General features: G+C 45.9%; 1 protein-coding gene across 2 annotated transcripts in view; it reads right to left on the bottom strand.

The window, feature by feature from the left end:
• The window catches only part of SLC6A5 (solute carrier family 6 member 5), a 125,401-nt gene that overhangs the window by 51,183 nt on the left and 57,527 nt on the right, over nt 1–16,691 (bottom strand). For both annotated transcript variants that reach the window (XM_060262511.1, XM_060262512.1), the window contains 4 exons: nt 16,219–16,353; nt 11,037–11,140; nt 9,517–9,641; nt 290–402 (listed from right to left, as the gene is read on the bottom strand). In XM_060262511.1, coding sequence (XP_060118494.1) covers nt 290–402; nt 9,517–9,641; nt 11,037–11,140; nt 16,219–16,353 — 477 coding nt within the window. The remainder of the gene's footprint in view (nt 1–289; nt 403–9,516; nt 9,642–11,036; nt 11,141–16,218; nt 16,354–16,691) is intronic.

Below are 16,691 nucleotides of genomic sequence, written 5' to 3'. Positions count from 1 at the left end.
GTGGAGCTTGAGAAGGATAAGATTTGGGGAAGAGAGGGACTAAAATGGGCTATAATGCCATTTGTCTCCAGGTCAGGCCATTTTCTCCAGGTGAGCTGATCTCTATCATCTGGAGACTAGCTGTAATCCCTGGAGATCTCCAGCCACCACCTGGCAATTCTGGTTCAATTGCAAGTTGGCAATTCTGGTTCAATTGCAAGTTGGCAATTCTAGTTCTAAATAAAAATTTTAATCCAAGGTATGATAGCTGATGGTTTAACGGAGAACAAAATGGAAAAGTCAAGTTTACCATAGTGTCCAAGCCAAGAGTTAGAAGCATCAAGAAGAAGATTATAGCCCAGAAAGGTGAAAGAGGAAGCCGAGTTAAAGCTTCAGGATAAACCACAAAGGCAATCCCAGGACCTAGAAGTGGCAAAATTAGAGACAGTTATTGTTATTTTAATCAATAACAAATTAATCTGAAAGAAATTATTAAGGAATCAAAAGTAAGGACCAAATTGGCAAGCAAAAAATGCAGTATTATATAGATTGTAGAATTCAGGTTAGTACCAGGTTTTGCCTTCTTTAGTCCTAGAATAGAGTCCCTTCCCCATTAACTTAAAGGAGATAAATTTGGGGCCCCATATAAGCTGATCAGAGTGTGTTCTGTGATATAGAAAAGGATTCTCAGTTTTGTTGAGCTTAGGTTTTAAAAAAAAATTGAGTAAGAGCAGTGGGCATTTCCGCAAAATGGCTGGATGAGGGGAGTGAAGCAATCACAAAATATTGTGAGACTCTGCAAAATGTTGGGAAGTTCCAAGCCAAGCATCCTTCTGTGACTAAGGCAATTACTTCTCTAGATTTTTCTGAAGTAATTCCTGTTCCAAGGAGGAAGAAGAAAGCCAGAGCTGACACTCTGATTTGGAGAAGAAATGCTGTATGCTTTCTAGCCTTTCCATACATTCAATTTACACCTGATTTTCTTGGGAGTTGATCCACAAGCACTGGAATTGGCCCAGTTCATCTGCATGTCTGCTCTCCCTGTGCATTTTCACAGTTGTGAATTTATTTTCTTCCATGCTTCCCTTCCATTATGAGCATTTTCAAAAAAGTGTGCTGTTGTCATTGATGGTGTAATTGGTGGTGCCAAGCACTTCCCCCCTTTTTTTATAAAAGGCCCTCAAATATTGATATATATCTATAGAATTGTAACAATAGGCTTAGCAGTTTCTCTGAATTCCCAGTTTTCATTTAAAAACACAAGGTCCCTAAACACCTCCCTGCAGAGATATAAGAAAAAAGGTGTATCTTCCTGAGGGAAGAAACTAGAGACTTTTTTTTTTTTTTTAATGAAAGCTGGGAATTCAGAGAACCTGCTATGTCTATTAAAATGCTCTGGTGATATATCAATACTTAAGGGTCTTTTTTTTTAAAGAAAACTAAACTCCTCATCTTTGAGATGAGGGAGAAAGAGAATGGTTTGAACCACCATAGTCTAAACATTGAACAGCGGGCTGGAGGTAGGTGGCAGTGAGCAGGACAAAACAGCAACAACAACAACAACAAAACATTATGCATGAGGGGAAAACTGACTCAAAAGTGACTTCCAGAAAAAGGCTGGGGTAAATTCTCAAAAAGATTGGAAAAGAAGAACTGGGCAGGGGAGGAAAGCAAAATGAAAATTAAAGGCACAAAAATTTGCACAGAAATCAAAAATAATCCGGCCCCTTCCTGCCCGCGCCGGCGCTAGCCAGCTTTAGGGCGGGGGCCGTGTTTGCCTCCCCGGATGGAGCCGAGGCAAACGGGCCTCTTCCATCCAGGGGAGAGCTCGGCGGGGTCTGGGGGCTTTATAAGCCCAGCCACGCCCAGCCATACGCAGTTCTCCGGCCGTTTTGGGGAGGATTGAGCTGCGTCCGTCTCCTTTTGTCAGCGTCGGGGCAGCCTTGTGCTTCGCGGCGCGGAGCGTTGGCTTTCTGCGCGGCTGTCAGCTTTCCTCCTACAGGGCTGGTATTGTGGGCTGGCAGCGTGGCCTTCGGCCGCTGCCGGGAGTTGCGGACAGCGAGCTTCAGGGAGTGAACGGGCCGTCGCCCCTTTCGTTAGCGGGGCGTTCTTCCCCCCCCATTCTCCCTCAGGCCTGCCCGCAGGCCTTTCGCAGTGTGAGGGAGTCTGGCCATTGGGGGGTTGTTCCCACCCTTAAGATTTGGGTGCTTGTGCTACTTCGCCTTGACCTTGGTGGCCCAGGATAGCTTGTATTGTTAAATCCTGAAAGCTAAGCAGGGTCAGCCCTGGTTGGAGCTTGGAGGGGAGACCACCAAGGAAGTCTAGAGTGGCGACACAGAGGCAGGCAGGGGCAAACCATCCCTGCTCATCTTTTCCCTGCACCCTCTTTCTTGGTCAACTTCCCCTCCCCCGGAGATTCTGAGCATTTAGGGTGGTCAGTCAGCTTTATTTTAATGGAAGGAGGGCCTGGGTGGTGTTAGTTGAGTACTTTGTCATGGCTCCTAGGAAGGGGCAAGGTAAGCCTAAGGGCAAGCAGCCCCTGAAGTCTGCCCCAAAAAGGCCTGCTCCGGGGGGCCCTCCTGGCGTGGAGGATAAGGCCCACACCCGGCAGGCCATAATTGAGAGGCTGGCGGCCTTGGAGCATCAGCATGGGTTGGTTCCTGGAACAACGGGATTGCCACGTGGGCGCAAAGCGGCGCGTACGTCTACCAGGGCCTTCGAACAGGAGGTCCTGGTTCGGCTTTCTTCCTTGCAGGATATGTTGGCCCAGCCTGGTCCTTCCGGTGGGTCTAGCCACGAGCGCCCGGTCAACCCTTCGGATTCTGAGGAAGAAGGTAACGCTTCGGAGGGGCTCGCTCGATCGGGCGGAGGCAGCGGCTCTGTGCCCATTGTATTGGCGATTGGCGTCGGTGATTCTGAAGGTAAGCAGGGACACCTTGGCACCAGTGGTGCCTGGCCTTGGGGTGGTTGGAGTCCTCTTTATTCAGCTGGAGCGGCAGTCCACCCGCCGGTTGTTGGCACGGGAGTAACCGGTGGGTCTTTTGGCTCTCCTGAAGCGGCAGGGGGATGGGGTCCTTTTGGGCAGGGACAAATCCTACCTTGGGGCTTGCCTCCTGGATCTGGTACTCCGGCTACGGCTTCTACATCCCAGGGGACCTCGAGTCAGCAGTCCTCTGGTGGTTCCCTGCCATGGGGGCAACAGTTAGGCAGTCATTGGTCCCCCGGATGGCCGGTTACACAGTGGGGGGGGGGTTGGAGTTGGCCCCCAAGTACCTTAGAGTCGGTATCTTTCCAATGTCACCCTTTTGGCGACACAGCCATGCCATTGGGCGATCATTTGACAATGGCCACCAGGGAAAAGATCCTGTGCAGGGAATATGTCGACGTTTTTGGTCTTCTTTATCGGGAACTTGAGAAGAAGGACAAAGATGATTTGGATGAAAAGGACAAGGAAAAAATCAAACGCAGGAAGGTTGAGAGGAACTGGGCCAATTTGTTGCCCGCGTTCTTCATCTATTCTGGGGTCATAGCGCGTGCACAGCCTTTACGGGCTGCACCGCTATTCCAGTATTGCAACATTGTGTACAAAGCCTACACGGACTTCTTGGGTGCAGCTTGGCTGCAGTACGACGAGGAGTTCCGAATGAGGGCGGCTTTGAACCCCGCTATCCCTTGGGACCAAATCCACCAGCAGCTTTGGCTGCAGCTGATGTCCCCAGCCAAGCCCAACACTGGGGATAGGTCTGATAGTGGGCACTTAGTTAATAAGCAGGCGAGCACCTCGGGTCCCCATGCTTTCGCGGGGCAGTCAGTTCAATCCCGACTTCTGTGTTGGGAATACACGTCCCAGGGAGTTTGTGGCAGTAAATCGTGCAGATACAAGAATGAATGCCCACTATGTGGAGGTTCCCACGCGCTGTCATAATGCAGCAAGTCAAAACCCCAAGCTGGGGGTAAGCGGTCAGGTGGGGGCGGGAATACCCAAGCTGCTAACAAAGGGTCCCAGCCCCATCAAGGTGACGGTTCTTAGGAACCTTTTGGCCAATTATCCCAGAGTTCGGGATCGGGTATATTTGTTGGAGGGTTTTCGTTATGGTTTCAGGATTCCATTTCAGGGGCCCAGAGGCCCCTGTATGGCTAAGAATTTGCAGTCAGTCAAGGGTATGGAACAGGTGGTTAAGGAAATATCCGGAAGGAGTGCAGGGAGGGCCGAGTTTTAGGCCCTTTTGACTCAGCCCCGGTTCCCAATCTAAGGATATCTCCGCTGGGGTCGTGCCGAAAAAGGCACCCAGGGAGTTCCGCCTGATTCACCACCTTTCCTATCTGAAAGGCAGGTCAGTGAACGGAAGATTGGTATCACTTACCGTGAAGCTTCCTTCTCGGTGGACTGGCAGTGGGTCGGTCCGACTACTGGGTATAGGCTCCTCCTCCTCGTCACAGGGTCAGGTGCTCCAATCGATCCGGAGGGGGAGTGGCCTATACCACCCAGGACGCGCCAGTTGTATCCAAGCCGCATCCCCCTAATAATAAAAATTTTCACCACCTCCCCATTCACGTACAGAGACGAATAAATGAGAAGATTAGTTTATTACAGCCTATACGACTAGGCAGTCCGAAGGAGAGACAACGCGGGCAGCCTGGGGACCCATCTGAAGCCCCGTGGACTCGCGCGCAGCCCTGTTGCTGTAGGGCAGCTTACCGCGCTGCCTCTGCGCTTGCCGCCTCTCTTTCCTTCCGGCTTGGTTCCAATCACGACTGCAAGGGAATGAAGCGCTGTGGGCGTCTGCCGTTCGCTCACGGTCTACTCGTGAGTAGACCCTGCAGACTGCCGCCACCGGTGTTGTTGGGACCGATCCCAACGCTTCCAGTCTGTTTTGTTTCAGTAATCCGGATCTTCTGCGCTTCTCAGCAAGCGCCTGGAGAAAAACCGTCCTGCCTCGTGCAGGGCCGGGAGAAGAACTGGCGCGCCCTGGGTGGTATAGGCCACTCCCCCTCCGGATCGATTGGAGCACCCGACCCTGTGACGAGGAGGAGGAGCCTATACCCAGTAGTCGGACCGACCCACTGTCCAGACCACCGGAGAATGACGCAATTCCTGACTCACTTTGTTCAGTTCATTATACTTTCTTCGACCAGGCAGTCAGGGTCGTGCGAAGGTGCGGAGTAGGTGCAGATATGGTGAAATGCGACATCAAGTCTGCATTTCGCCTGTTGCCTGTGCACCCCCACGATTTTGAGCTCCTTGGTTTTATGTTTGAAGGGAAGTTTTACATGGACCAGGCCTTGCCCATGGGGTGCTCTATTTCTTGTTCAGCTTTTGAACGCTTTAGCACCTTCTTGGAATGGGCGATGCGCGAGCGTTCCGGCTCCGCCGATACGGTTCATTATTTAGATGATTTTTTGTTTATTGGACGGCGAGGGTCGGGGCAATGTGCCCGATTGCTGCATACCTGGCGGAGGACCTTGGGGTCCCCCTGGCTCACGAAAAGACCGAGGGCCCTGCTTCAATACTGACCTTCTTGGGCACTGAGTTGAACTCCGTGCAGCAGGCTTCTCGGTTGCCGGTGGAAAAAATCAACAAGCTCAGGCAGATGTTGGGGGCAGTGAAATGTAGGCGCAAGATTTCGCTTTTGGAGCTCCATCAAATTGTGGGTCACCTCAACTTTGCCTGCAAGGTTGTGGCCCCAGGCAGAGCCTTCCTGTGCGATGCTATGTCAGCTTTAAGTATGTCCCATCACCAGGTTAGGGTCACCCGGGGGATGAGGCAGGATCTGGAGGTGTGGGATCATTTTTTGTCCGACTTTAACGGGGTGTCTTTTTGGCGCGATGAGATGAGGATCGAGGCAGAGCTTCAGATCACATCGGACGCCGCAGGTTCAATTGGTTTCAGGGTTTATTTTCGGGGGCATTGGTACGCCGAGAGGTGGCCCGCTGAGTGGCTTGCCAGCGACCTTTGCTGTAATCTGACTTTTTTGGAATTCTTTCCAATAGTTGTTGCAGTTCATTTATGGGGTGAGGACTTGGCCAACCATGTCGTTCATTTCTGGTGCGACAACTTGGCTGTGGTTCATGTAATTAATACCCTGACTTCCAAATCAGTTCCTGTTATGTGCCTGGTTAGGGCATTTGTTCTACATTGCTTACGTTTGAATATTCTATTCCTTGCTAAGCACGTGCCCGGCGTGTGCAACGGAGTTGCAGATGCTCTGTCTCGTCGTCAGATGGAGCAATTTCGTCTACTCACACCAGAGGCCGACCTCCTGCTGGCTCGGATGCCTCCAGAGATGTGGCGTCTTGGAGAGACGAGGCTGACCTGGCACCTTCTACCCGCAGGGCCTACGATCACTCTGTTGAGCAGTTCCAGGCCTTTAGGGAGCAGGTAGGGTTGGCCAACCGTTGGCCCATACCAGTGCCCCACCTTATGCAATTCTGTGTACACTTGAAAGGTAAGGGGCTTGTTGTTAAGACTATTAGGGCCAAGCTTTCAGCCCTAGCGTTTACTTGGTTTTCCTGATGTTTCTGATGATTTCAGACTGCGCAAGATGTTGGAGGGTTGGGACCGCGAGCAAGGGCCTCGGAGTGACACTCGACAACCCTTCTCTCCTGCCGTTCTAAAGGGTCTTAAAGCGGTATGGTCGTCAGTCTGTTTTTCAGATTTTGAAGCCGTATTATTTCATGCGGCAGCGATAACCGCCTTTTTTGGGGCGCTCAGGATCAGCGAGCTGGTTGTCAGCTCACGGAAGGATCAATCCGGGCGGGCCTTGCAGTCTGGTGACCTAAAAGTTCTCGGGGACCGCGTATCCATTAAGTCCAAGACTGACCAGAGACAGAGAGGTACATTTATCGCTTTGGGCTCGTGTCAGGACCGGTTGATTTGTCCGGTGGCGGCATTGAAAGATTACATCGCTGTTCGTGGAGACGCAGCAGGTCCTTTGTTTCGACATAAGGATGGGTCGCCATTGACCAAATTTCAATTTTGGTCCATAACCAGCTGGGCCTTGGTGAAGTTAGGCCTCGGGGGGTTCAGTTTGGGACTCATTCCTTCCGTATCAGAGCAGCATCCACCGCCACCGCTATGGGGTACCTGGGACCTGCCATTCAGCAAGTTGGGCGGTGGAGGTCTGCGGAGTACAAGAGCTATGTTCGCCCTATTCCCCACTGCCGGCGTTAGTTGGTTATTCCACTGTTGGTTACTTTGTTTTGTTTTTTCCAGGTGCTGTGGCACGGGGCGAGAGAAGGAGGATCTTGATCGCCGGCCACAGCATATTTTGGGCCACCCACCAGGCCCGGTGTTCGTCCATCGGTTCGCAGTTAGGCCTCAGCAAGTGGGCAGCTGTGGAATGGCAGGGGCGTCGAGGTCTCTGTTGGGACGGACTCCTGCCTCTTTTGTTTCAGGGGAGGAGCGGTCCTCCGCCTCAGATTCTGGTGATCCACCTTGGGGGTAACGATCTGGGCCAGGTATAGGGAAGGGCCCTGTCAATCCAGGCGATCGAAGACCTCAAGGTAATACGGAGCAGGTGGCCCGAGGTGCTAGTTCTGTGGTCCGCCATCCTTCCTCGTTGGGTGTGGAGAGCTGCTTGGAACCCGGCTGGGGTTGAGAGAGCTCGGCGCAAGGCCAACAGGGCAATTAAGAAGGCTCTTGGCAAGGGCCTTGGAGTCTATTTGCCACACCCGGCTATAAGGTCAGACAGGGCGGACCTATATCGGCAGGACGGCATCCACCTGTCCGTAGAAGGCAACAGGGCATTCTTGCTTGACCTACAGCTGGGGCTGCGATTGGCTTTAGGACAGTCGGTGGGCCCAAGTGCCTAAGCGGAGGCTTGGCATTGTGGTGGCGGGACTTTAAGTCAGGTTTCTGATTTGGTGGGCACCCATGGTTTTCCTGGTTCAAGGGAAGTAGCGGGGGACGGACGGCAGCGGGGCTGTACGGCTCTCTGCTGTGCTGCCCGCTACAGGGTTACTTCATCTGGCAGGCTGTTCCTGGGTGGGCGGCATGGCCATTTGGGGGGATACTCGGCCCCGCCGGCCTGGCAGCAGCCGATGTAAACGGGCTGCTGCTGGGGGCTGGGTGGCCCGCCCCATCCGGACAGGGAAGGGTTTGGGTGTTTTCCCTTGGCCTGCCTGGTTAGTTGTTAGGTTGCCCCAGGCTGATGGTTTAATAAAGTTGCCCTGTTTTATACCCACACTCCGTGTTGTCTCATTCTTCCGACTGGGGGGGCAAACCAAAGCAATATGCGGCTAGAACGAATGGGGGGAAAGTGGGGTTTTGCCAGTCAGTTTTTTCCCTGCACTTCAGTGTTATAATGTTTGTATGTTTAAATGACAGGACAATTAATTTCAGTATGTAGTTCACAAAATATTTGGGAAATCCATAATTAACATGAAAAGTATGGCTGGTTTAAGACATTTTATTGCTCTGGTGAGGTGCAAGCTGCTCTCTTTAAAACCTGTTGTTAACTGGCAGTTTTTCTGACTAAGAAAGCTTAGGGGACCTTGTATATTCATGAGCATGCTTTCATCTCTTGATTAAAGATCTTGTCTTGGCTGCTATAGATAAGATGGCTGTTTGCACTAGTTTCTTCAATCTAGTAATTAAATTAAGGAGTCAAAATAATGAGTTTCTAACATTCATCATACCCTCTGGGATAATTTAATTAAAGAAAATAAAAATCTCCCCAGATAGTGACCATGTATATTAATCTCCATACAACAGGCAAAAATGTCCGGCAAGAGGTGGCCTGACTGGAGGGCAACTGCCCAATTAGCAAAGTAAAATCAGACTTTGTTTCTATTATAGCATTATTTCAAAATCTAAGCAACAATTTAAATACAAGTATTGTATGGTAACCAGCATGGTAGCAGAAAAAACAAAATTTAGAACAGCCATCATCTGTTGGTCTATGTAATAACTTCTCTGTTTTTGGGGAAAGCTCTTGGTAAGAAGCTTTGAGAATTAATATTTTTCCTACAAGTTAACTTAATTAGAATACAAATAAGATGTTGTATATATATCCTTATATATGTTGATTTCTATGAGCTATGCCAGTGTTCTGGTTTTCTTTAAATTGTTTTTTAAAACAAAAAAAAAGATTTATTTAATCAAATATATATCGATCATATTATTATTAAATAAACGTTTTGATTACTACTCTGTTTATTGGCTGGGAAATACAAGATTTCACATTGAACCTGGAACAAAACCTTAAACAAACCTCATCTTCCTGAGAGATTGAGGGCTGTGCCCTGCAAAGACTGAATGTTGTACGGACCTTGGTAAACATCAGGCAGTAGATCCCAGTAAGAATTGCCAAGATCCAAGTGTGCAGGTGAGCTTGACACATAAGAAGGTGCTTCTATAGTCAAGAAACATTCAGATGTAAGTCATTTGGGTAATGATTCATGCTCTTATGCCCAGCTGCACATGTAGGTTACAATCCTAAACACATGTACTTGTAAGTAAGAGAACCAGCGAAACTCATTTTTGAGTGAACATACCTAGCATCATTTAGTTAATATTTGCAAAAAAAACAATCGCACCTTGGTCTGCAACATCTTCAATATCAACTTTGAGCTCATTTGCCATGAAGCCAATAACCGAAAAAATAACAAAGCCTGCAAATATACTTGTGGCACTGTTGGTACAAGTTACTATCAAGGTATCCCTGAAATAGGAAAAAGAAGACATTTGCCATATTGTTTTAATGCACAAGACAGATATGATGGTGTACATGAGAATATTCATCATTTAAGTACCAAACCCAGTAGGACAGTGTATAAAAAATATACATACTATATGTAATGAACCCACTGATACAAACACTAACTCACTGGAAGCTGTGATACCCCCATACTTCATATAGCCAATTATCTTGGTGAATCTACTCAAGTAATTGCTTATGCTTATGTATGAACCCTTAAAACGAAATATGTTATGTCAACTTTTGAAGAGTAAAACCAAGAACATTTTTCAGCATTTGGGTATAAATAGCTACCTTTATACCAGGGGTGGCCAACGGTAGCTCTCCAGATGTTTTTTGCCTACAACTCCCATCAGCCCCAGCCAGCATGCTGGCTGGGGCTGATGGGAGTTGTAGGCAAAAAACATCTGGAGAGCTACCGTTGGCCACCCCTGCTTTATACAATTTGTATAATTGTATTTGAATATAAATGGCTACCTTTATACAATTTGTATAATTTATATACAGGTGCATCAGTGTGATCAGTGTCTAGGTAGCAAGCTGATTTATGATCACCCATGGAGACTAATGGATCAAAATTGGTTTCTAGAATGCTCTGCAGGATCCACACATCTCCTTTGCTACCTGTCTGTGTGCCCTTCCCATTGCCCACTTGCTTGCAAGCCCAGCAACTCCTGGGCTCCTAGCTATCTGCCAGGGACAAATTTATGGACAGTGACAGTCACAGCAGTGGCACTCCCAGCCTTACAACACCTCCCAATGCCAATGAGGAAAGGACAAGCAGGTGGCTTTGGGAGGGGTCAAGAGCAAGCAGGGAAAGATGCATAGGCAGGTGCAGGAAGAGAGGTCTAAGTGGGGGTATAGGAAGGGAGGGTGGTTGGCATAGAAGGGCTGAGCACTCTATCCAAGGCCCAAAAAAACCTGGAACCAGCCCCGGCTACTACCCTACTTTAAAAGCTCACAGCTTATGGAATGCCAGGGGGGAAAGTTCTAGTCAAGCCATTGTCCTGGCAAGCTAATTTTTTTTATCTGCAAAAAACTTTTTTTCCCCACATGTGGGAATAGTCAACCTCCCCTCCTTACTTAGTGGGTATACTAAGTGATAGCTTTGAATGTGCAGATCTGTTCTTTCCTGTTACTCATTTAAACCCAACAAGAACAAATTAGTTAATCAGCTTCTTTCCATGGGTTGATTGTCTTGAAAAATTTGGGACCACTGGTAGCCCTGAATTATGAAATAAAATTATAAAAACAACTATCAATAGTTAAGTATCAAAATGGGTCTCAGATATTTCATGAATGAAATTGGCCACTCAAGCACTACCAAGCCACTAGTTTTATCAAAATCATGGCACTTACCTGTAGCAGTTATTATGGAATTTGTTATAGGAAGACAGAGTAATCAAACCACCCCATGCAGCAGATAAAGAGAAAAATATTTGAGTGGCAGCATCTTTCCATACCTACAACAGTCCAGAAAAGAAAGTCAGCATTAATTTCAACAAACTACTTTAGAAAGTTGAAATAAGTCAATAATGGTCTTGGCTATGATTCAATGAGACTGTCAAAGACTCCTCATATGCTGCTTAATGAGTTTTACTGTGTGATGTTAGTAAGACAGTATATTCTGGCCACTAATAAATACTGCTGGCTGATCAAGTATTATTATCATAAAAATCTAACTGAGGAAGGAATGAGTAGGAAACAGAAATACATTTCTGCATGCATCACAATGCTCAAGAGTCCTCGTGTTCAGAGAAAAGAACAGTCAAGAGCAAAACTCTTACACTCTAAAAAGAAACCACTTTGATTGCTAAGCACTGGTTTCAGCATTAATCCAAAGCATGTGACAATCTTGAAATGATAACAAAAATCCAATAAAGGTTACCTGTGTTAATGTTATTCATATTTCTGAAAATTGAGGTGTCTGATCAATTTGAAACCATCTTGCACTACTGCCAATGCTTAGACATGTTGCAGTTAAGTGACACTTATCCTGGAATTAATTAGCTTTGCCCCAAGTAGAAGCATTTTTCTGTCCTTCACCAGGCACTAGAGATAGACCGCAGTGACCCCTGGGTGATTTACCTTTTTCTCTATTTTATCAAGCCACTCTTTAGGCTATGCAGAGACAATATCTATGAAAGCCTCACAGTAACCAATGTCAGCAGCCTTGAGATAGTAACCAAAGGGCAAAACTAATCCAGCTGTTATTGCTGACGAGCATACATTTTCTGATGTTCTCCTCCCTTCAAAGACTTTCCCACTAATGGAGGATGATAACCCATGGTTAATCTCCATTGTCTTGTGGTGTATGTGTGTTGGATCCCACTAACAAACCAAAATGCATGGGAGATCCTATGTAGATTACTACAGTTGCAAGGAGGCGGGGGCAATTTTTATTTATTCACTTACCACAGAAGGTCAAAATGCCCCCTGAAACGCTGCTCCTGGGGAACAGGGGACCCACCGCCAGGAATAGCTTGGGGACAATCAGAGATCTTCATGGGATGGAGAATAGGCAAAACTCACCCACCCCTCCTTGCACCCACAGAAAACCTAGGCAAGATCTAACCCAATATATGTCTCAAAGTGCACACACAGCATTCTGGACTGCAATGAATGTATCCATCAGGACACTATGCCATCTATTTCAATTATTCAATTGATTATATATAATATAATTTGTATCATTTAAGATTTGATTGTGTCTAAGCAATGGGAATATTTGAGGGCAGAATAAATTGAAGCCACCATTTCACTGAATTTGGAGTTACACAAACAAATTCACCTTCATTTCACTTTATCTTCACACATATGTAACAGTTCTGTCAAGTAACAGCGATATAAAGTATCCACCATTTTACAAATCTTATGGATTTTATGTACTTAGAGTATGCATTATTACTCAAGTATAATCTGAACCCAATAGAGAAGTGTCCTCTTCTAGCTATGTTTTTGGGCTTTATCTGGATTTTTAATGGGATATCCCTGTTCCTGCTACTGTGTTCTCAAACTGCTTTCCTTACATTCTTACACTTCTCTGTCTGTCTTTCTAAACTCTCCTTATATATCCCTCACTATCATCTGACTGTCCCTACAGAACTCCCACAATTTCCCCCCTTCCCCGTTTATGTAGCATAAATTTAAATGCTCGGGACAGGATTTCTCCATGTCTGCTTATGTATATTAAATAATTATGTTGTATTCCTCAGTCACCCAGTGAAACTTTGTCAAGATTGACAAAAGGAATTATTCACACAACACATCACACAAGTTGAAATGACAACCTCTGGTTGTAGCCAGGAGGCACTGCCTGCCTTTATGGGAGCACCTCACAGGTAGTGGGGTCCCCAGGTCTGGACTCAAGATGGAGGCTGCTGGTCAGAAATACAGGCCAAGTGAAGCCACTCTCTGCAACAGGCCAGAGAAACATGTCTGGGCTTGTTCTGACTACATAGCAATTACAACATAGGCATCCTTCTGGCCTGGCTCTCTCCCCTCTAATCACCAGCCAGCTGCTAAATGGCCCATCTTCCTATCTTCGTGCTACAACTCAGCCTCTTTTGTTAACCTCTATGCTAATATAAACCTTATTGTTTTCCACTCTGACCCCTCATCAGAGTATCAAAACTAAATTAATACCAAACATGAAGTTCATCATGGTCCATCCTGGCAGATCTGTAGAGACATTCTCACCTTTTGTTTTGAGTTTGCATCCTATTCAGGGTCCCAGGGAAGAACACATCAGTGACCATTAAGAGCCATCATCGCTCTGGGAGGGTTCCCACCCCTCTAAACTTTATTTGAACTGAGAACAAAACACACCTCCCTGTTCAATCTGGGCACATAGGTTTTTCCTCCATTACTCTAAGTAATGGGCCTCAGAAGTGGCACGATGGAAGTGCACATCTCCATCTTTAATTTCTAAATGGACGTCTGCACATCTGGAACAGGTAATATCACCCTCTTCAAAAATCCATAAAATTCCCTATCACTCATCTCTATTTTCCTAGCTCTTTAAAATGCTTTTGTATTGCTTGTGTGTGTGATTGTATTTTTACATATTTTTCTAAGTAAATATTTTTAAAACTATTTTAACTCTGGAATCTTCCTTCTGATACTGGACCTCCATATTATTGGTAAAAGATCCCTGCTACAAAATAGTTCTACCTATGGTCTATCTCAGGGATGGCCAAAATTTCTTAAAATAAGAGCCACATAGAATAAATGTCAGATATTTGAGAGTCACAAGATGTGAACATCAGATGGTTCAATCAGAAAGAAGGAAGATTGGGGAGGGAGAGAGGTGGAAAGAAAGCAGATTTAACTTTAAATGTATTCTCCAAGCTGCTGGCTGGCTTGGTTTGGAGAAGGGATTTAAAGAGAGAAATGCCTTCTCCAAACTGGCCAGCGGGGGGCTTCAAGAGCAACACAATATGTGTGAAAGAGCCACATGTGGCTCCTGAACCACAGATTGGCCACCTCTGGTCTATCTCTTGCTACTTCCCCCATTAAAAAGAGGAGACCCCCAGCATTTCCAGTAACATGGTTTAGATGTCTTTGGGGGATAGTTATACCCATGGAAAATAAGTCTATCCACACCTTTAAGCCATGGAAACAAATTGATTTTTCACATTCAGAGGCAGTGTAACTTTATCAGATTCTAGAAATAAACCATCCTGTCTTGCATGAGAATTTTCCAAAACACCTATGATGGACTCAGGAACTTAGCCTGAGTAGCTGAGGAAAAGGCTTGCAGTGATTGGCTGGAACATTGCCCAAGCAATGAAAAAAGTATCCTTTTGAGGTTTGCTTCGCAGTGGAACATCTCAGGATTTTTTAGTCTTAGCCAGGGAGTCTTCGAGAGAAGTCTTCAGAGAAGGAGTCTGAAGTGAAGACGGTGGGCTTAGACCCGTCAGTTGTAAAACCAACTGGACGAGGGGCTGAGATCAGCCAGTGAGGCTGGGCACCTTGTGGGAGACAGAGCAGTGTAGTCTCTGTCTGAAAGAGAGAGTTTTCAAACAGTTTGAAACTCTCTGAAGGAAATTTTGCCAGCACATCAGGCAATCTCCAAGTACAAACTAGATCACACAAATACACACTGAGGGGAGAATTGGATTCTGGTGGTCAGCAGGGTTACCCAAAACTCAGACCAGAAGACTAGCTGTGGGGCTGAAACACATCAGAATTGAGGGGTGTGAGTCCTGGAAGATAGCTAGTGTGAGAGGGTCTGTGAGGGAGAATATATTGACACCAGTCAGGAGTCCTCTATGTGTGTGTGGAAAGAGTGATTGAAGTTTGTTATTTTTATGATTTGGCACTGCCAAAGTTAGGGCTAAACAACTGAAGAAACAGCATTCTGAGTCCCCAGAAGGCACAGACTGCCTGGAATAGAATCTAGTGGGATTCTGAAACCTGCCTGGTTTATTGTTATTTTAAAGATCTCCTGCCAAAGTTTTGTTATATTTTACCTCTACTCGCTATTATCTCTACCCTTTGTAATTGATTTATTCTGCCAACCATCTGCAAACTGATTTGCCTTTTGAAATATTGAACAGTTATAATCAATATTATTTCATCCCTCTCCCTTGCCTTTTGTTACCTAATAAATATTTTGTAGTTTTTGACTTTAAAACCATCTGGTGCCGATTATTAAGAGTTCTGACAGGATTTCTGTGAGTCTGACTGAAGGACTGAGGGAAGGTGACTGGGGGAGAAATTTAAAGTGGTCACCCTCTCGAGTAAGTCTCTGACCGGCTCCCTCACAACCTGACTATCAGCTTTGGGAACCAAAATGTTGGAATAGACAGATTCAGTAAGGGGTTCTAATTGAATTTCCACTTCAGCCTTAACCTTACAAGTGAGCCTGTGAATTCCACACACCCAGCTCTTCATCACTAAAATACTTCATCCCCTTTCACATACAGCATTGATATGATACAAACCTGACCCAGAGACAAAGTGTGTTTATAGCAGTGTTATAGTCCACCACAACCCCAAGCAAGTTAGTGCTTTCCATCAAAGTAAAAGAAGAACATGCCATGACTCAGCTGCAATTGGCTGATGGAAACCTCATCCACAGGGTGCTACAGGCAAGAGACAAGCAGAGGTGGTTTGTCATTGCTGTACTCCATGTAGTAAACTCAGTCTTCCATGGTAGTCTCCCATCCAAATACTGACTGCAGCCAAACCTGCTTAACTTCCAAGTCTGACAAGCTCAGACTAAGTTGGGCTATTCAGGTTGCTAAGCAAAAAAGTAATACCTTTAAAGAGGAATTATATGAGAGCAGCTTTTCTTAATGCTTTGCTATCAGGTTGTCACATGGGTCATTTTTGACCTGCTTTTCAGTTGCAGGCATGAAATTACCTTTAGGATACTCCAGAGCAAAAGCTTTAGCTAGGCAGGATTTCATTGCTGACACAGCTTTGTTCAGCACAACATAGCAAAGTTTCGTGTGTTTTCTTATATACAGCAAATAATAAATCTATATGAGTTATTCACCCTATTAGAGTGCTATAACTGGAATAATAAGCCCACCATAGCATCAATTAGTTTCTCCCATTTAGGTGTGATGAAGTACCAGATTCCAGCCCCAGCTCCTGGCAGAGTTACTCCTCTGATTAGCAAGATGATGAGTACTACATAAGGGAATGTAGCTGTAAAGTACACCACCTAAAGAGATCACAAAAAGACAAAGAATTTACTCATTCAGCTTGGTTCTATAGGAAACATTGCCTTTTTCTCTGCAAAGCATCACAGACAGTGATAATGGCCCATGGAGATCTGAGCCACCTACAGAGGAGAAAAGAATTTTTAAAATATCAGCATTGATATGTACTCATAAGGTAATCAAATAATATTGTTCTAAGACAGTTCATGTGAAGAATAACAGTTCATACATATAAGAAAAGAAAAGAGACACCACAAATGATAGAACACACACACATTCTTCTACTGAATTTGACAATGAAAGTGATTAAAAGAAATGTAGGTTAAATATTTGATACAAA

Source organism: Heteronotia binoei, chromosome 21, assembly GCF_032191835.1.
Source record: "Heteronotia binoei isolate CCM8104 ecotype False Entrance Well chromosome 21, APGP_CSIRO_Hbin_v1, whole genome shotgun sequence".
NCBI classification, from domain to species: Eukaryota; Metazoa; Chordata; class Lepidosauria; order Squamata; family Gekkonidae; genus Heteronotia; species Heteronotia binoei.
Note: the sequence above shows the minus strand (reverse complement) of the source record. Positions and strands in the feature narration are given on the sequence as shown.